The sequence below is a fragment of the Myripristis murdjan genome, chromosome 19 (assembly GCF_902150065.1).
Source record: "Myripristis murdjan chromosome 19, fMyrMur1.1, whole genome shotgun sequence".
Classification (NCBI taxonomy): domain Eukaryota; kingdom Metazoa; phylum Chordata; class Actinopteri; order Holocentriformes; family Holocentridae; genus Myripristis; species Myripristis murdjan.
The window spans coordinates 14,182,976-14,202,156 of NC_043998.1; the positions used below are offsets into that span (position 1 = coordinate 14,182,976).

Consider the following 19,181-nt stretch of genomic DNA (forward strand, 5'->3'; position numbering starts at 1 on the left):
GAAAACTGAAAACTTTAGACTTCACGTCACAGAGAGCGGGTGCTGATTTAGCAAAATGTGTTTTATTATGATTTCACTAGTGTTTTCAGTGATTTGGGGGTAAAGACAAATACAGAGCGGTGGACAAAATAATAGAAACCACTGACAGTTCACCAGTGTCCAGCATCTCCTGAGGAGTAACGCTGCCGTTTGGCCTCAGAATAGCTCCAGTCCTTCTTGGATCATCGAATCCTGAACTGTGTTGACCTGCAGTTTTTTGGCGTTTCTGTCTGTGAGCTTCGACTTGCTTACATTTACTTCCATTTCGTTGAGGCAGTTAGTCTGCATTTGACTGGGTTTCCGTGTTTTTCCAGACTGTTCTATTGGTTACATTTTTTTTTTTTTTTTTTTTTTTTTTATAATGGACAATCCTCATGTTTCCTCATGTTGCTTTGAAAAATCCTTTGAAAGGTGACACATACTGCTTTTGTTATTGGGATGCACTTAATTCATTAGTCATTTTTCATGTGGGGTTTCCATTATTTTGTCCATCCCTTTGTGTTTCTTCTCAGTATAGATTAGAAACAGTGGATGGTAAGAAAAAAAAAAACAATACAGAAGTCTGCATCGCTTTGATAACATTAACATCAGTCTGGTAATGACTGGTTCAATAATGGTAAATGACATTATATCTGACAAAACTGGGCATCATTGCATGAACCCATGAAGTAGAGTGTAAATACCTGCATTACATACTGAGTGTTACAAGTAAACTGTATCACAAATGTGACACAAATGTACACATGTATATCCTGACACCACATAGCTGATACCATATAGTTACTTCCTGATGAAGTATTATTAGACCTGTAAAACCGAACACATGTATTACCGAGTCATTTACACTTGTGTGCATATTTCCCCACTGTTTGATTTCATTGCTTAAGCAGACGATTGCATCACAAACAGGATAAGGGCCTTAAAATGTACACACACACACACACACACACACACACACACACACACACACACACACCATCGTTCAAAAAAAAGGGGGGAACATATAGTACAGTGCACTTTAACCCTTTCATAACTTAGCCTGAAACACTTTTACAAAGTTCATTTAGTCAATACTGGAAATCATTGTTCTTATGTACTAAAGAGCCATTCATTCATACCATGTTGAAACAGGTTTTAAAAGGCACAGTTCACCAAAAGTACAGAAAAGATATGTTGATACTTAGTGCAGTCTATCCATCCAGATAACTTCTGTGTGATTTGGAGAGGTTTCCAGTCTGGCTCTCTTCGCCCCAATACAATGGGGCTGGCTGGGTATTCATTTGTGGAACTCAAACAATCACAAATTTACTTGTGAAAACCTTAAGAGCAACAACACTTTCCAAAAACAATGACACAGATGCCCAACATAACCCAGTTTTGTTGGGAACTATTTCCTGCCAAAGAACACCCGAAAACTGTATCTATCTGCCTCTAATTTGTCCTACTTGGGGGCGGATAGATACAGCTTGCCAGTTTGAGCATGAGGGAAGAATGGAAACCGCGCCATATCACATAGCAACTACCTGGAGGAATAGGTTGCCTCTTTTTAATTATTTTGGGTGAACTGTTCCTTGAATAACAGCTGAATCAATGAAGATCTAGATTCCTAGTCACGGAGCCACCATAAATCCTACAGTAAATGATAACATTGCTGATAAACCCTGGATAGCGTCTCTTAGAGTTGTGAGTCACTGTCTCAGACAGCCACACCAGTCATTCAAGACTCCAGTGCTGTTCGGTTGTGACATCAATCACACTAATCTTTATGTGAAACGCCGCCTTTTACAAGACAATGGAAGAGACAAGGGACCCTGGCCTGTGATAGGCTAGTCAATCCACAGGTTTATTTCAGCTCGGCTATCATGCAGCTAGTCTTTAGTCAGGACGGACTCCCAGTATTTATCCCTGCAGGGCTGGCAGGAGGTCGGCGATGCTTTCCACGTAATAATCCGGCACCATGCACTGCCTCTCCGCACAGCCGCTGTTCTGATTGGCCTCGGCTTCGGCCACAGTGCTGACCCCTGTGAGGGTGAGGAGGGTCTTCAGGCCGCAGTTGGAGCCCAGCATGATGTCCGTGTCAAGGCGGTCGCCCACCATCAGGCAGCGGCTGCGATCCAGGCTGAACTGGGACGCCACGCAGTCGAACATGAAGTGGTTGGGTTTGCCCACCGTCTGAGCCTGGCGCTGTGCTGCCGTCTCCACCGCCCTCAGCAGGCAGCCAGTACCTGAAAGGGTTCAATGGGGATATGACTTGCTTTCCTTTGAGATCATAGCCATTTGTTTAATTAAATCCCTGTTTCATTAACAATTCCAAAGAAAGCAACCCACTGATTAAAAATCATGGTTCCCTTCCCACAAGCCTCGGAAATCCTTTCAGTCCTTTTAATTTGTTGGATGCTGGGGTGGTACATGACAAGGGGGGTGTATTCAAAAGTGGCCAGTGGTGTAAACCAGTGGGCTGCAGGATATGATATTATTGCTTGCACATTATATGTATGCCTACTGGTACATCATGTAGTAGGCACTAAAAATACACTTTTCCAGGAAGTAACTGTATAGGATTTTGATATACAATTAGCAGAACATAGCTGCAGGTCTTGTTAAAATAGGGGTATGTGAAATGGAAAATTTAAAAAGTGAGTGTGATTTTATTTCATGGTGACTTTAAATATTGATGAAAATGAATGGATAGCTTTAAAGGTGTGGCTTAAGATGGCTTTAATTTGTTAAGTAAAATATAGCACTGGAATACCTTGCTGACACACTTTACCTAACAAATACTCCACATGATTAAAGTATTGCCTTCCCAAACTGTGACAGATAGGGGTGTTCTGACAGATGTACCGGGAATGCCCGTAAGTGACAGATGTTTGGATTGTTTTTTTTCTCAGATTTGAAATAAAATCATAAGGAAAAAGTGACAGCTTCAGATTTGACTGATGGTGGGGTGGGGTGGGGTGGAGGGGGTATGATGGCTCTGTCATGATGTAACATACTGGACTGATTGGTAATAATCTGCTTTATGTCAGTAACTGTATGATGAGTGGGTATCCCTACCTGGGACAGCCTTGCCCTCCTCCAGGGGCAGCCTGGTGTCAGTGTTGGTCCCCACGAACAGGCAGGCTGGGTCGGTCAGGTATTGCATGGCTCTGTTCAGCTTCATGTAAGTGAAGTGCTCGTCAAAGCCGACCACCACCGCCTTCACCTCGGGGTCCAGAGGGACATTGGCCCAGTCGACCTGCACCCCGGATATAGGGTCGGGTCCCACCCCGGTCTGCTGGATCCCGACCGCCTCCAGCTCCTGTTTCAGTGCATTGCTCCCTACCAGGTACACTTTGCCCTCCAGCTTGCAGACAGTCTTGAGGTACATGGCGGAGCAGTACGCTGTCCCAAACACCTCGTGTTCTGTCACGCCGAATCCCATGCGGGCCATCTTGTCCGCGTACATCTTCCTCGTCTTGGTGCTGTTGTTGGTGACGAAAAACACCTTCTTGCCGTGTTTCTTCAGCAGGCTTATGACCTCGGGGGCCCCCGGGATGGCCTGGTCCCCCCTCCAGATGACCCCGTCGCAGTCAAACAGGATGCTGTCCACGGTGTCCAGCAGCTGCTGCACCAGCGCGCCGCTCAGCCTCGTGCATTTCGACCCAGCCATCAGGGAATACTTGAACTGTCTGATTCAAAGATAAACTACCGAGCTCCTCGATCGCCGTGTGCCTTTTTTCGTTTCCGGACAAACTCACCACGGTGGCAAACTACGCAGCGGTGAAAACGCTTCACTTCGAGTGTCGCGTCAAGTTCCCGATCCGAGCGGCTGCCGCGGTTTACCACCTGAATGAGTGCTGAAATTCAACGAGGCAAAAGCCTGACCTTCCTCACATACTGTACGCCTTCCACCGAGTGTTAGCTAACATTACAGAAATCCCGATGTTACTTCCGCACCGGCTTAAAGGCGCAAGAACATTATGGACGTTCGCGTGCCGCCGGGACAGTCGGACATTTGGGACTTTCAATTCGGGAGCAATTCCACATGTAAATTCTCAATTATTTAGAGTTCAAGTGCTTCATTAGCTGCCCTTACTATTTTATTATCTTCATATCCCCCTAATGTAAAAATGCACATAATGCATCTTATAGTGACGGATCTAGTCAAAGTGTCGATGGCCTCTAACGGTTGTCTTTATAAAAATATAAAAATGAACAATTACACATCATGATCATTGCAATAATTGTAGGCTGTCTTTTACTCTGTCATATCAGTGAAAAGAAAAACTTGTGTAAAATTATTTCCAATGTTCAGACTTGTAGGACTCGAGGCTGCAGTCTGTTGGTAACTAATAACGTGAGAGCAGGAGAAGTAAGCTTTTTGATGAATTTTTGGCTTATGATCGGAGTTACAGAGTCAGTTTAACATGACAATGGAGAGGGGTTTAAAATGACTGCTTTGAACTATTCCTAAAAAATGAATAAATAAAAAAATAAATAAATGGGATTCAGGTATTTGTTATTTGTTGACTAGATTTATCGTCATTTTGAGGTTATTCTTGCATCGAACTTTTCTACAACGTTCTGTCCTTATCATGTGACTGGGTATTCATGTTAGATTTGCAAAGAGGGAATTAAGTTTTCTGATGATACACTACATGCATACATTTACTATTATCACTGATCCACATGCTTTTGTTGTTTTGTACTCTAGGTGCAACCACCTTGTCACAAGCAGACGACAGAGAGAAAGAAATTAAAACTCCACAAAATGATTATTTAAAAAAAAATCAGTCTATTCAAATCTGTCACTCCCAGCAAATGGAACATTATCATATAAAAAAACACAATGTAAAACATCCAAAAGCAGTGAACGAATGTCAGGTTCACATCACATCAGAACAAATGAAACAATGGCATGAAATCTCACTGATAACAAGTTGAAGTGTTCATGTGTTTACAGTTTAGGATTTAAAATCAACCATGAACAAGCTGCAGCAGACATGATTTCATTTTTATAAGAAGAAATGCACATGTATTAATGCGAGTATAACAGATGAATGTGATTTTTATTATTTTGGACAGCCAGTCCTGGCATTGGTGGATTTGCTCTAGTGTTTTTTGCCTGTGTTAACACCTGTAAGTCATAGCACAAAGATTCCACAAATAATCCCAAACCATATATATGAGGTGAACAGTATTTCCCAGTCAGGAGGTCGTATTTACAGTAAATCTGACGTGATGTGAACATGGAGTAACAACAGTGCATGACAGTTATCTCTCAGTTTTCTTTCTTATGAACAGGTCTCGGGGGGAAGAAGATCTCTCCCAGGTTTCGGAGTACCCCTCTGCTGTAGAAGTGTCTTTTGGAGCGGTCGGGCGCCGGGCTGCAGAAGTGGTCTGCTGCGGAGGTCGGGTGGCAGTGCTGGCAGACGTAGCCGCGGCTTTTGTACCACTCGTTGGAGGTTTGATTGATGAGGGCCAGGTAGGAATGGAACAGAGCGTAACCCGCCAGCAGGAAGAAGACAAAGACCAGGAAGCCCAGCATGAAGACAATCCGGGGGAAAGTCAGGAACAGGTGCTGTGAGGAGAGAAGGTGGAAAACAGAGGATTAATACGAGGGGACAAAACCTTTTTCAACACTTTAATTTTAGAATTGGTAGGGTTTTAAGTTTGTTAACCACAATTCCAGTAAACGAAGTACTTAAAATTTTCTATTCAGTAAATAAACTAATGCAATAAGGTCAGACTGTACTTTTTCTTCCAAAATGTGACAAAAATCAATAATAGGAGCCATTTACTTACTACAAGAGGCACATGAGCTGCCTAATGTCCTACCATGGTTGCCATTATGCATTTAACATGACCAATTATGCAAATGAGACCAATAATTAAGCTAATTAATGCAATAAACATTTCTAGGGCAACATATGTGTCTTCACAAAACACACTAGTGATGTTATAGACCTTGTATCTTGCTATTGTGGGTTAAAAAATATGATTTCCTCATTAATATGCAAAAAAAAAAAAAAAAAAAAAAACAGGAAACAAGTAAAATTTTAGGTGACTTCTATGTCAAACACAGTCAAACACTACTGCTGTTAATGTTCATGAAGACAGTGCACTGTTATAATAGCAAAATGACTGAGCAGCAGAATTCAGGCTCACCTGTATGACAAACAGAGGCCCTGCCTGCTGCTGCTGGCCCTGCTCGTCTATGTAGTTGGCCCTCAGAAGCCCTGAACGCAGCACGGCATGAAGCAGCATGTCACCTGTCAGCAGGGCAATGTCTCCCGCCATGGCGCACACGGTGAACAGGTAGAGCAGGAAGTAATGCGTGTTCTGGGCTCCGATGCAGTTGTTCACCCACACACAGTGGTGATCAAAACGCTGAACGCACCTGTTGCAGAGTCCTGGAAAAACACAGAGTGGGTTTACAGAGTCAGCTGAAACATTAAAGGGAAAGTAAGTGAAATTTTTACAGTGTCCATACGAAAAAATGACCATAAACACCCCTCAACACCCTAAGCCACACATTTTCAACCGCTCACTGAGTTTTCCTTGTAGTCTAGAAAAACTGACTTGCACATTTGTTGTGATGGTGTTGACAACTATAATAATGTAATGTAATGTTCTATGATTTAACTACCAAAACCCAAAGGGACAAAGCCGAAAATGAAACAAGGGAACTCACTGCAGTGTTTGGAGCGAGCGGGTTTAATCAGCTGGCAGGTTGGACAGGAGACTCCGGGGTGAAACATCCTCCTGTCATAAGGATAAATCTGCAGCTGGCCAGCGACTCTCTTTTTTGTCACAGTGCCTGCCGGAAGAAGAGTGGAGAGGAGAAGGTTGAGGGGAAATATCACCATGTACTGACATGACACACATAAAATATACACTGCTACAAGTTAGAAGGATCAGAGACATTAATTTTTTGGGAGACTAATACATAGGAGTTTTTTTTTTAATGGAGGGTAATATTTGTAACTTCACCTCTATGTGATCAGACTTATTTGACAGCTGCCCCCTTCTCTCTCCATACCCAACACACTGCACTTTTCAAGCAAATGGGTTAGGTGAAGTTGAACTGAATCTGCGGTACCGTCATACTTTAATGACTTTAAGAAACCACTCATCAGATGAAACCCTATTATTTTTAAATCTGTAAAGCCCTCTGCCACCTTAGAAATACCACAGGAAGTCTGGTCATTGATACATTTTTACATCAGCACCACAGAAAGTTTGTCCCATCTAGAACAAACATGTAAGTGATTTTGATTAGTACACCCACATACAAATTCTGGCTGAAACTGCCTAACGATTTGTATGGGTTGACTCTGACGTTCAGGGTCATTTCTAATCAGGATCAGTGTCTGCTCTTTTACGCAATTACTGGCCATCTGGATTACGGGAGTCATATAACCTGCAGTGTGGCAGAGCAGCATCACTCTTTAGGTTGCCTGAAATGAAACTTTAATGGTTTTGCGGGGACATCAGGACATCTACAGCGGGAGAAAGAAAGAACACTAAAAGCAGCACTCAAACAGAATACAACATAAAAAATTAAACTCATGTTAAAGTGTGGTTTGGTGCTAAGAACAAATGGGGAAAAACATTACAAAGATATAGAGCAACATAACTAAGAGTTTTGTTCCAGAAAACTGACTGAAATTACCAATGTGCATGGGTAAAATCTAATTACCAACCTCTCCAGATTATATTAATACTGCCTAGAGACGTGCAAGTATAGCTGCACACTCATAACACTGCTAGAGAGTAAATCTCTGTGATGTGAGGTAGGGCTCAAGGGGATGAACATCCTGCTTATATGTCAAAGCTTAACTCATATGTCTCTTATCCAGTTTTGGGCATGTCATTTATGTTTATGTTTATTTATTTAAGAGTCTTGTCATCTTTAGTCCCCATTCCATTGCTAAGCATGTGCCAGAAAAAAAAAAAAAGTTCCACCTGGGTCTCTCTTGATGCAGAGGTAGAAGAAGAAGGTCTTGATGGCCAGCAGGACGTAAGGCACAGCCAGGCTGCTCAGAGTCGTGTCCATCTCCCTGCAGTAGCCAAACACCTCATAGGTGAACTCTGCATACACAGCAGCCTCCAGCAGGACGTGCAGGCAGATGAACATGCTGCTTCTGTAATGGCACACAAATAACAAAGACTGAAGGCAAATATAAAAGATTAGGCCAATCGTAGAGTAGAATGGAGAAAAATATACGAGGGCTTCTGGGGTTCTTTTCTTTTCAGACTTCTTTAATTGTGTACCCAATTTTCCAAAAAGCACTCATGATTGTAAGATTTTTTTTTGCCTCATTTTAAATGTTTTTATTGTGAAGCATAATTTTCTGGGTAACAAAACGTGGTGTTGCTATGCTTCTTTTCCAAATCACCAGAGAACATAGGAAAAACTTGCGCAGACACACACACACACACACACACACACACACACACACACAAAAACAACAACAACAATAATGAATAGTTAAAAAAAAAATAAAAATAAAAATATAATATAATATCAGTAAAAGTCTGTTTCTTTTAGGGATGCAGCTACTGAATATATCAACTGTCAATCAATCTATCAGCTATTTTTTTTTTTTTCCAATCAATTAAGCATTTTGTCTATAAACCATTTGTAATGACAAATACCATCATAAGTCACTGGAGCTTAAAGTGGTATCTTGCTTGCTTAGTTTTTTTTTTAATTACAGAGGAAAACAAGAAAACTTTAGAATGTGTGAGACTGTAAATGTTTTGCAGCCTTTTTTTTTTTTTTTAATAAATAAGTAACTCAAGTGGTTAATCCGTTATCAACAATTTGTCAACTAACTGATTAATGGACTAATCATTTTATTTCACTACAAACCTTTGATGAAACAGTCTGTGCAAGGCCCACTGTGAAAAACTCTGCAGCCATTTCGGTGTGATTGGAGCAATCACCTAAGAAGAAACAGAAAACATTTGCTCACTGACAGTTTGGGCTGAGAGAGGCAGCAGTGCAGCAGCGCCTCTCAGTGTCAGTCTGTGGAAGTGCAAGAAGCAAGCCCCTGTCTCTTACCTTTGATATGTAGTTGACGAGTAAAGTGAAGGGGGTCTGCTGCTGGCCTGAGTACCTGCAGACCAGGGCGATGCATGTCAGCACCACCACTACATATATGGCGAAAAGGGTGAGGAAATCCATGGCTCACCTGGCGGCTTCAGAGGGGAAGGCAACAGGTGTTCATGTTGCTTTACAGTACAAACTCACTACAAACTGACTAGCAAACCAGCTAAGACTTACACTTTGGTTTCCATCATTTTAACAGCGCTAAAACAAAGTGTGGACACAGGTCTGTCTGTGAGACTGAGTCATCTTTACGCCACTCATTTCGCTTTACGTAGTTAACTTGTCTTCCTAAAACGCCTACAGGTGAATAAGTTGTGTTAGCACCACGCTAGGGCGCTTCTCTAACGTTAGCAAAGCTGCACAGCAAGAGAAGCGTTTTCTTTACTTCACCGAAGCCTTTCATTCGTTCGTTTCGCCCTTACCTTTCATTACAGGTGAAACATAGCTGCCTTTCAGTGATTTATCTCAAGTAAACATAGCTGGTTTTGGCTAGCGCTGCCGCCACCCCTTCACTTTCACGCCACACTCATGTTCTGTCAACAGTGACGTTACTTCCGTAGCATCGGTGTTGCTAACTGCTAAGCTAACGGCCGCTGATGAGAAGCAGTACTAGCAGCAGCCTGTGATGGGAGACAGATCTCTGGAAGCAGTGACAATGCGGTACAAATCAAATAAACTGTATTACATTCTGTAAAATACGTGGAGAACAAAATATTAATGCGAAAAACTTTAGGAACACCGTTTCACTACGTTACACATACGTAAAAATAATTAATGCCAACAGTAATTCAAAGAGGTCCTCTAAAGTCGGTTGGTAACTCTTCAATTTTTTGTTAGTCGTTCTGTAAGTCATGGTCAAATAGAAAAAAAAAAAGTTGTTTGAAATATTTTCGAGTGTCTTCAATCTGTCCTCCTCAAGTATTACGCCTAAAATGTTGCCTAGTTAAGTAGGAAAAGTCTAAATGAAAAGTATTTCTTGTGAAGAATGGCTAAATTATTGAAGCGTTTTCCTGTCAGCTGTAACTGCTCTATATATTGTTAGCTAGTTTAAACTTTAACCCTGTGTCAGATTTTATGTTTTGCATGTAAAACCTTATGCTACAAAGCTCTCAGATAAATGTGAAAGCACAGTATTTCCGTCTGAAATATAGTGCAGTGAAATTATAAAGTGTCATAAATTGGAAACACTTTGCCAGTACCAACATCAACATCAGAAGCAGAGTGTAAAATCTTTCTTTTAATGGAGAAGTGAAAACATTAAGCCACCTAAAAGCTTTCATCTGCACTCACTGGGTCAGAAGAAGAGCAGGTGATCCTTGTATTTTTATTAGAAAAGAGGGGAAAAAATGTTTTGGCTTGAGATGACTGTACATTTTCTAACGCTTGGCTTCATTGTTTAAACTAAACGGCTTACTCGGTGTAGTGTAATGTTGCTGTCTTTCTGCGCTGCTCCACACAATGCAACAAGGCATCACAAGACACCTGTTGGATCTGGTTGCCGACTTGGCCCAACACTCATGTTACAGTTCACGGTGCTGGAGAGGGGAGCATTACTCAGGAGCTCTTGCAGGCAGTACGCACATCTATGGATGCTGTTTGAAAAGGTAAGGGAGCATGATTATACTGGACTTTTCCTGAGCTGTGTGCATTTAGTAGTTTAGAATGATCCTGAATGCTCTCCACCAGTTATTCTCATTCATTGCAGTGTTTGGTCCATTTTGATGATTAATTATTGCATGTCTGTTAGTTGTTTGGCTGTAATGCAAATTTGAGGAAATGGTTATTTGCTTACACATATACTGTATATTTGTTTATTGCTTGCCAAATGTTGGGGTACTTTTTCTCTCCCTTAATCAGTCTCATGAGTAAAACAATCATCTTGGCTGAGGTGAAAGAGGAGAGTTTGATTGAAGTGATGAACAGTGTCTGTTTGGAAATATAAGCGTCTATGTTCAATTATTCAGTTGGTAACGTACTGGCCGTTCCTTATTGTGCGCCTCTCCTGACACTTTACGCTCAAGTAGACCTGCCTGCAGCCTTCATCACTGGCACTTTCCCTCCAGCTGGGACTGATTCTCAGGCTCGGGTATCCACTGAGTCTTGTTTGCTGCAATGGTTTCTTAGTACACATGCTGACTTATTATGACAAAGAGCTGAGGTCATGGACAGTGTGGCAAACAAAGATCTCCCCTTATCTATATCTTCTCTCACATTCTCCTCTTCTCACCCTAATGAACTCTGATGCTGAAGCAAAACATCCCCTCTTCCTTGCTCCATACCTCTTATTTCGTCTAGCGTAGGATCACTTTAGGGTCACAGGAATATTGTCAGTTGCTCCCAACCCAATAAGCAGTTTTTATTTAGAACTTGTGTGAAATTTTGGGATGGAAAATGTCGAGCCACAATCATTACACCATCCTAATAACAGTGTGTACCTCTTTATAATGTTGCTTTGTGGGATTTCTTTGTCATTAATGTGTTTGAGCCAATCAGTTGTGTGACAAGGTGGCATGTGTCTGTGTATCTCTATTTGCTGGAAGGCCATTATTTCTGGTTGTAGTTGTGCATAATATGGCAAGAAGAGTTCAACGTAACAAAGTCCATCATTACTTTAAGAAATCTAGGTCAGTCAATCCAGAAAACCTTCAAAGAAGAACTTTCAAAGTTTCTATGCAGTGGCAAAATCCATAAATCATTCTGATGATCCTGGATCACAACACAAAATGTAGACCAAGGCTTACCTCTGCTGCAGATAAGGAGTTTGGATGACTTTACTATAGATGTTTTAAACAACAGTCATTTTGATAAGAAATGTATAGGGTAAACACAGGTATTACCAGTGAGACTAACTAGGGTTCTGTTCTATTTAGATCTAACAGAGCCAGGGTCCTGCTATTGTGCATGGTAGCTCACTGGAAAGGCTCAGCTACACTTTAATGCAACAGAGCCTTAATTGATTTCATTAATAACACTGGTGTTTACCTGCTATTTCATGTCAGAATGGCTGCTGTGAAAAAGGTCTATGGTTCTAAAATGTAGAACATGTAAAAATCTTCCTTGTGTAGATGTATTCAACGTTTTGACTGGTATCCTTTATTCTCTGTGTGTATAATACCTGTGTTTGCAAATATGCTGCTTGCTTGTTGTCATTGCCGAACATTATGACTTTCTCGGACATTATTCAGTGTTAAGGCTGAAGGCTCCATGGCTGAGGTTTGTTTGATTTAGACATCAGAAGTCCGCTGTCCATGGTGCTGAACAGTGTTTGGTATCTCATTTGGAGTTGTACATCTTTTCTGTGGTGACAGGTTTGCAGTGGGTCTGTGTTAGATTTGCCTGCTAATGAGTACATGATAGAAAGAAGAAGGCAGTGGGGGACATGCTTGAATGTGGGAAAGGCCTAATTAAAACATTTGTGGCCGGTCACTACCATGTTTTGCGACTATATGTGTCCCAAAGGTGTGCACATTACCTTTTAAGGGCCTACCACTGTGAGTCAGTGTGTATATTCACAAATCGGTCTGTGATTAAGGGAGGAGACTATCTGTTCCTGTTCATGACAGGGGGGGTGGAGGGGATCTGAAGATTCAGCCCATAATCCTACTAATCCCACAGGCCAAAGTCTTAAATTGCCCCTGCTCCCTCTCCTTTGACTGAACATTTAGGCATACTCACATATAGGGAAACGCACATTCATACATACACAGACACAAATGGACAGACTTCCAGGCAGGCAGACGTTCCAGTTAGTACTCATCAGGCTTTTTTGCATCGACGCTCAGTGATTCTGGGCCAGGAGCGGCCCCTTTGAGAGCCACCTAGCCAAGAGAGGAGGAGGAGGAAAAAGACACATCGGGTGTATTTATAGAAAAATGAGGCCTCACAATACCCTTTTTGGAGAGAGAATTATTAAGGAACGGAGTGGTGTGGGTGCACGTGTCCCAGTTTTCTGATTAACACTGTGCAAGCGGACTGGCCCTCGGATGAATCAGGAATGAGACACAGGACTAACTCCTTGACACACTCACAGAGAGATTTCGCTTGCTTTTCATGCACAGTCACCCCGTGTCGATGTGGAGACTGCTGTGGTTTCAGTGGAGGACTCTGATGATGGGGCAGTATTTTGAGTTCTTCACCCCATCAGTGTGACCTAGTGTTCTGGGGTGGTCAGGGGAGACTTTTTTTCTCTCATTTTTTTTTTTTTTTTATATTTGAGAGCACAGGTTGGATATTAGCCACCTGCTATTTGATATCCAAGATGAAGAAATTCTTGCAGAACAAAAAAGGCAGATACTCTTTTCGGCAGAGCAAACGGGGCTCTCGGTATCCAGGCAAAGATTGCTGTAAGTCTTTTATCAGCTTTGTCCACTGTGTGAATCCTGCTGTGCTTTGGCTTTCGGGGCAGTGAAACACATCACCACTGCTCAGCTGAATTATAGGGTTAATGGTAGATTATCTTCAGCAAATGCCAAGATCAAAATTTTTGTAATTCTGTATTTGGCAGTGGAAAGACATCATATCAGGAATCTTTTTAAAAACTGTCATATGTGGGTTAATTCATATGCATCATAATGTTCCAGCCTCAATGTAAAGGTAGAACAAAAATATTAGTCATGATACAATCACTTCCTTGCTTAAAACTCAAAAGTGCAAGTAGAATAATTTTATATTGCTTCATTGTAAATTTACGAATCCATGCAACAGCGACAAGTTGGATGTGCGGTGAGTGACTCATCTGTTGGAAGAACTTTTCCCCTCAGGCTCATCAAGGTCAAAATCCCTGTGATGTCTTAATTTGATTGGCTCCTTTGGAGTTCGTGAACCAGGTCAGGGACCTCAGAGTGTGTCATGGTTCAATTTAGAGACTTGCAGAGGCACACTTCATAGTACAATTTGAGGCAGAAGGGATAGCAGGAGGAAGGAGTCATTGCTCGAAAATCCTGCATTTTATCTCATTTGAAAACATGCAGAGGATTATTTGATCCAAGGGTTTGTTTGACAACGGCAGGTTTTACATCAATGGCACTAGCAGGTATGTTAGCGTTTCTGTGTTTTATTGTGTGTGTTTATACAGTATATGTGTTTCACTGAGCCAGATGCAGCAATATTTCTCCTATAATTTCTTTCATTTTCTCCAAATGCACCAAACATTTTTAACCATCCGAGTCTTTTCTTTCTGTATGTGTATGTGCTAAAGGATGAATCCCCCTGGTTTGTAAACTGGAAGCATGTGTTTGAGCATTCATTAGCATAAGGTAACGCCCCCTAAACACTGTATGAGGGCAGCTGTTGTGTCATGTGCAGAATACTCTGGCTCATACGTAAGACCTAGAGATGCCACCAAAACAAGGCTGCATTTCAGCAGCTAAACCGAAGTTAAATGAACTTAAAAAAAAGAAAATGTGATTTTCCAGAGTGTTGGGACAGTACAGGAAAATCAAAAAGCTAACCGTTGCAAAAAAATCTGAGGTACTGTGACTGTGGTCTCAGCAGAGGGACATACAGCTGCTGAAAAAAAAAATGAAAATGGTTCAGTATGCAGACCTAAAAAACATACTGTCCAAGCTGAGCGCTTCATGGTTATGACTGCAGGAGGACAGACAGAGGAGAGGCAGTTCTTCTATATAAACACTGTAAAATTGATTTATGCATATAAATATTTTTAGCACCTACAAACAAGCAAATGTCTGCATTCAAATATTCCTAATATAATATTCTAATCCTTATAATTACTCTAAAACATAAAATAATCTAAATATGATTATGCATTGATATAAATTCAGTGCATTTTTTATGCTCTTCAGTTTTAAAATGAATGTTTCCATGTGTTGGACAATGATTTGTGGACTGTGACTTTTTTTTCTTTCTTGTAAAGAGCACTCTAGAAGTGACCACCTGTAAAATTTTGTTTTACCTAAGAGAAAAGTGAAAATACGAAAATATTGGTGAATCCCAGAAATCCATGAGTACTAACAATATAACAACAAATTGTGGATATGGATTTTCTTGGATTTTTGTTTTCAGCAGTGCTCTTACTCAAAACTACCAAAGACATCACATTGCCCTCAGGGTGTTAAATTATGAGTCTTTCACTAGGCCACCTTTTCCCCAAAGGTTAAATCTGTTTTTCTTGCTCCTCATCTCCTACCTTCTCTTCCCTCAAGTGCTCAGCATGCCAACATCTAACCAGGGTTGGCCTGAGGAGTTTGGTTTCCAGCTGGGAGGGCATGGACCCAGCTATATCCTGTCTGTGGACGAGGGGAGCAGCGCCCACCTGGCAGGGCTGCAGCCTGGGGACCAGGTCCTGGAGATTGAGGGCCACAATGTGTCCACACTTCCCCCACAGGCCGTCATTGCCATTGCCCAGAGCCAGAAGAACATCCCCCCCAGTATCGGAGTGGTGTCGCGCATACAGCAGGTCTTACGCAGCTTTTGAATCCATCATAACTGTACACATATCGGTTAATGTATATGGAATTACATGTTATAGTGCAGAAGGTGAAAATTCAGGCCAAACTCCACAACTGTGCTTTGCATCTGTCAAAAGTCATTGCTTGTGGGAAATTCCCTGGGTGTGCTTTGGTGCCAAGCATCAAATTAAAGTGTTAGGTCATTTAACATTGACAATAACATTGTTTATTTAAGCCTAATACCCATGTTTTATAATTGTCTATAATTTAATTCTTCCCAAATATAATCAGTGTGTGGAAAAAATAATCTTACAATCATCTGTGTGTCTGCAAGAAGGCAAGATACTCAAGTTTCTTATTTTTTCATGCATAAGCCAATATTGTCACCCAGTGGATTTTTTTAAAATGCTCTTCACAAATATATTCATTATGGATTATATTCTGATGGATCCCCTCTATGAGAGCACTATTGTTGAAATATCTACTGTTAGTTATAAAACTTGATATTTAACTTCTCAGCTGTGTAAATTCACATCACTTCACCCCTGGCAGGGAACTTACACTAAAAGACCAAACATTGCAGAATTGGTTTCAGGAACTGATGTGTCCAGAATTGGACTCAGTTCTACTACGGAGCTACAGCTGCTTGGATGTGATGGGATACGTAGTCTAGCTAGGCCTGTCACACTAACAAATTTTGCTGTGCGATTAGTTGCGTCAGAAATTAGTGCAATAAGCGACAATATTGAGTAATGTTGTGCTTTTAAGACTATTTTTATTATTGTTGTAATTTTGACATTTTCAGACCATTCTTTAAACTTATATTATGATAATAAAGGCATAATGACGCATAAAGCAAGAAAATTTATATATCAAAAGCAGCAAAAAAAAAAAAAAAAAAAGGGGGGGGGGGGGAGGGGGTTGCATATGATCTGCAGGGAAGATAAGAGCTAAAGCCTTCCTTGGCACTCTTATTTGGGGGAATATTTACAGTAACATCAAGCAGCTTTAATCTGTGCAATTATCGGTTTTTTCCTTACATTATAGATGGATATCACACCAGGTCCGGACGGTCGTTTTGGCTTCACTATCGTAGGAGACTGCCCCCTGCTGGTGGAGGACTGTTCACCTTGTTCTCCAGCTGGCCGCGGAGGCCTGAGAGCTGGCGATTACGTCATGGAGGTTAATGGCATCCCCGTCAGGCAGCATGAGATGGCTGCAGCGCTGATCAAGGCATCGCAGGGGAGGACACTCCGTCTGGGGGTGTTGTGCCTTGGGCCAAGGCAGAAACGCAGCAGCAGCATAGCGGACAGTCAGCTGGGAGTAGAAGGGATGAGGCTGGACCGGAAACACAAGGCTCTAGAGTTCAACAGGAAGGTAGGTGTAGGTAGTGTGGTGGGGACAGAGCTGTAGTCAAGACTAGCTTGAAGTTCAAGTTAATGCCAAGTCCAGATTCAAAGAGGTTTGAGACCAAATCAAGAATAAGCTGAGCAAATCAAACCCAATTTAAGACCAAGATTAAAATCAGCCTCAGAGAATGTACATGCATTTCACAGTGTAAAAATAATGCCTAATAATGACTAATTAATACATAGCAGTTGAAGGACCATTACATACCATTCACTCTTAAAGTGTTTATAATCCAGAGTAAAAATTAAAAAGGTCTACCAGGTAAGAATTTGTAGATAGGTGGTAAAAAGTAGGGCCACAAATCATGCATGTAGTGCAGCATTGAGTAAGGTTACCTTTTATCTGTTCATGCCAAAGTGTTGTTAATGTCTCAAGAATTGTAGTTGGCAGTCCTGTAAAAGTACAAGGGGACTGCAGCTACTGTTTTTTTAGGTCAAAAATCTCTCCATCAGGTACTTTACTCGTCTGTCCTCAAACAACCTCTAACATCATCATTCAATCTCCTCTAGATAGACCAGATTTTGGGCGATGAGCCAGAAGTGAAAGAGAGACTCTTTGCTGCTCTGAAGCAGTATGCAGCAGAGAAGAAAGTTGATTGGCTGGCTGCAGTCCTGCCAGACATACTGACCACAGATGAACAGCGGCAGCTCATCTCCAGCATCAGGTGAGACTCAGAGGTCTCTGCTCCCATTACACCAGATTGTTTTATGACACAATACAGAAGATAAAACAGGGTTACAAGTTCAGTGGAAAGGTTGGTAAATGTAATATTTACACCCCCAGAAACCATGTGTTCAAGCTGAACAAACTGGTCAAGTGGTGAGCACAAAAATGCATTATTTTTTGCCTAATTGATATTTGTAGGACTCGAGGTTCTAAGCAATCAGTATTGTGACTCCATAGCTAAGGCCTACTGCTGCTCTGTCCCTTCATATTGTGTCCAACGCATCCCCAGTCCTCTTTTTTTAAGTCCCAGTGAAAAGTAACTTAATCTGAAGGGATTAATTCATTAATGACCATGTAAACAGGCTTTTCGCTTTGCTCATTCTGCTGGAGATTGGATTAGAGAGGGTCTTGCTTAGTGTCAACCAGTCTGAAGCTACGCTCAGGATTTTAGGTGGGCCCCATCTGCCAGCCAGAGTAAATCCATGGTGGCCCTAGTCGCTTGGATTGTCACTGGTGCCAGTGAAGCTGCAGGGTATTGGAGTCTAAACTGATATGAAAGGACCCAAGTTTAGTGTTTTTAGTGGTAAATGAGGCTTGGCAGCTGTACCACATTCACAGCATGGAGGTGTCTGTGATGGTCATCCACAGTAAGCTTGATTTAGATAAAGAGAGTTTTAGTCTAGTATTCTGTTAATGAAAATATCTGCCAGTAGTAGTGGGTGTGAAGGGTACTCCTGCAGCCCCATTTTTACCTCTGCCAACAGAGTTGGACGGGGTTTATGTTTTTATCCCATTCCATCTGTGTGTGTTTGTTTGTTTTTTAGTAGGATATCTCAAAAAGTTATGAACAGATTTGCATGAAACGTGGTGGTTGAACATGGGCCAAGGAGGACTTGATTAATTTGGCCAAAGTGGGGCGTAACAGTCGGTGTGGCTAACCCTAACCCTAAATGCATGTATGCTCAAATGGCATATATATCTACATAGTGTTGGCGTAGGTGTGCACTTTGCTGAATGTTTTTTTCTAATCGTGATGCAATCCAAGATGTTTTTTTGAAGGTGCATTACATTTCCTGTGAAATGGAATAACTGGAATTTGATAACCACCAAGAAGAATGAAGAGTTATCTGACACTTTAGTTGGTGTTGTTCTAAAGTACTTAGAATATTTCTTAGTGGTGCTTCCCGTCATCAAATTTAATCTGATTTACCACAGGGGTTGGATGTCACTGGTTACCCCCATGGGCTTTTCTGCTGCAGCCCAAAGGCAGGATTTGCAAGTGACTAGCTCTGCCAGAGTCAGTCAGGTTTGACTCATTGGCATTGTAATAACATTTACTGTAAAGAGAAAAAATACAAGTGGCTTCTTTTTTCTTCATTAAAATTGATGGATTTGGAAGGCGTTTAGATCCCTTGCTGGACAATTGACCAGAAGTGAAACGACAAAAGGTGTAAGATGGTATTGTGTGTGTTGCCTGGTAACATTGCCTGGTAAGTAAGGTTCTCATGAGTTCAAGCCCAGGCAGTGTAAATGTATTTTCATTATCCTCTACCTGC

At 41.5% G+C, this 19,181-nt stretch overlaps 3 protein-coding genes across 4 annotated transcripts in view; 1 reads left to right on the forward strand and 2 right to left on the reverse strand.

Annotated features, from left to right (window-relative positions):
* Positions 1-42: 42 nt before the first annotated feature.
* Positions 43-3,973, reverse strand: pgp (phosphoglycolate phosphatase). The gene is made up of 2 exons (XM_030077826.1): positions 3,097-3,973; positions 43-2,264 (listed from the first exon to the last, which is right to left on the reverse strand). Exons 1-2 carry the CDS (start codon positions 3,689-3,691, stop codon positions 1,939-1,941), a joined length of 921 nt encoding a protein of 306 aa, XP_029933686.1. The 5' UTR covers positions 3,692-3,973; the 3' UTR covers positions 43-1,938.
* Positions 3,974-4,793: 820 nt separating this feature from the next.
* Positions 4,794-9,715, reverse strand: zdhhc4 (zDHHC palmitoyltransferase 4). Its single transcript, XM_030077824.1, has 7 exons — positions 9,562-9,715; positions 9,092-9,228; positions 8,900-8,973; positions 7,990-8,168; positions 6,716-6,841; positions 6,190-6,434; positions 4,794-5,602 (listed from the first exon to the last, which is right to left on the reverse strand). The coding sequence occupies exons 2-7, from the start codon at positions 9,212-9,214 to the stop codon at positions 5,303-5,305; spliced, it is 1,047 nt and encodes a 348-aa protein (XP_029933684.1). The 5' UTR covers positions 9,215-9,228; positions 9,562-9,715; the 3' UTR covers positions 4,794-5,302.
* A 3,097-nt stretch (positions 9,716-12,812) lies between these two features.
* The window catches only part of grid2ipb (glutamate receptor, ionotropic, delta 2 (Grid2) interacting protein, b), a 47,776-nt gene continuing 41,407 nt past the window's right edge, over positions 12,813-19,181 (forward strand). For both annotated transcript variants that reach the window (XM_030078172.1, XM_030078174.1), the window contains exons 1-4: positions 12,813-13,482; positions 15,304-15,557; positions 16,597-16,926; positions 17,469-17,623. In XM_030078172.1, the coding sequence (XP_029934032.1) occupies positions 13,398-13,482; positions 15,304-15,557; positions 16,597-16,926; positions 17,469-17,623 (824 nt within the window). In that variant the 5' untranslated portion in view covers positions 12,813-13,397. The remainder of the gene's footprint in view (positions 13,483-15,303; positions 15,558-16,596; positions 16,927-17,468; positions 17,624-19,181) is intronic.

Excerpts from the sequence above, each read along its gene's own strand:
- pgp (XM_030077826.1), bottom strand. The coding sequence starts at position 3,691 with ATGGCTGGGTCGAAATGCACGAGGCTGAGCGGCGCGCTGGTGCAGCAG. Across the intron at positions 2,265-3,096 it reads GGAGGGCAAGGCTGTCCCAG|GTACTGGCTGCCTGCTGAGG; the intron begins GTAGGGATACCC and ends GAACCCTTTCAG.
- zdhhc4 (XM_030077824.1), bottom strand. The coding sequence starts at position 9,214 with ATGGATTTCCTCACCCTTTTCGCCATATATGTAGTGGTGGTGCTGACA. Across the intron at positions 8,169-8,899 it reads CACAGACTGTTTCATCAAAG|AAGCAGCATGTTCATCTGCC; the intron begins GTTTGTAGTGAA and ends GTGCCATTACAG. Across the intron at positions 6,842-7,989 it reads CTGCATCAAGAGAGACCCAG|GCACTGTGACAAAAAAGAGA; the intron begins GTGGAACTTTTT and ends TTCTTCCGGCAG.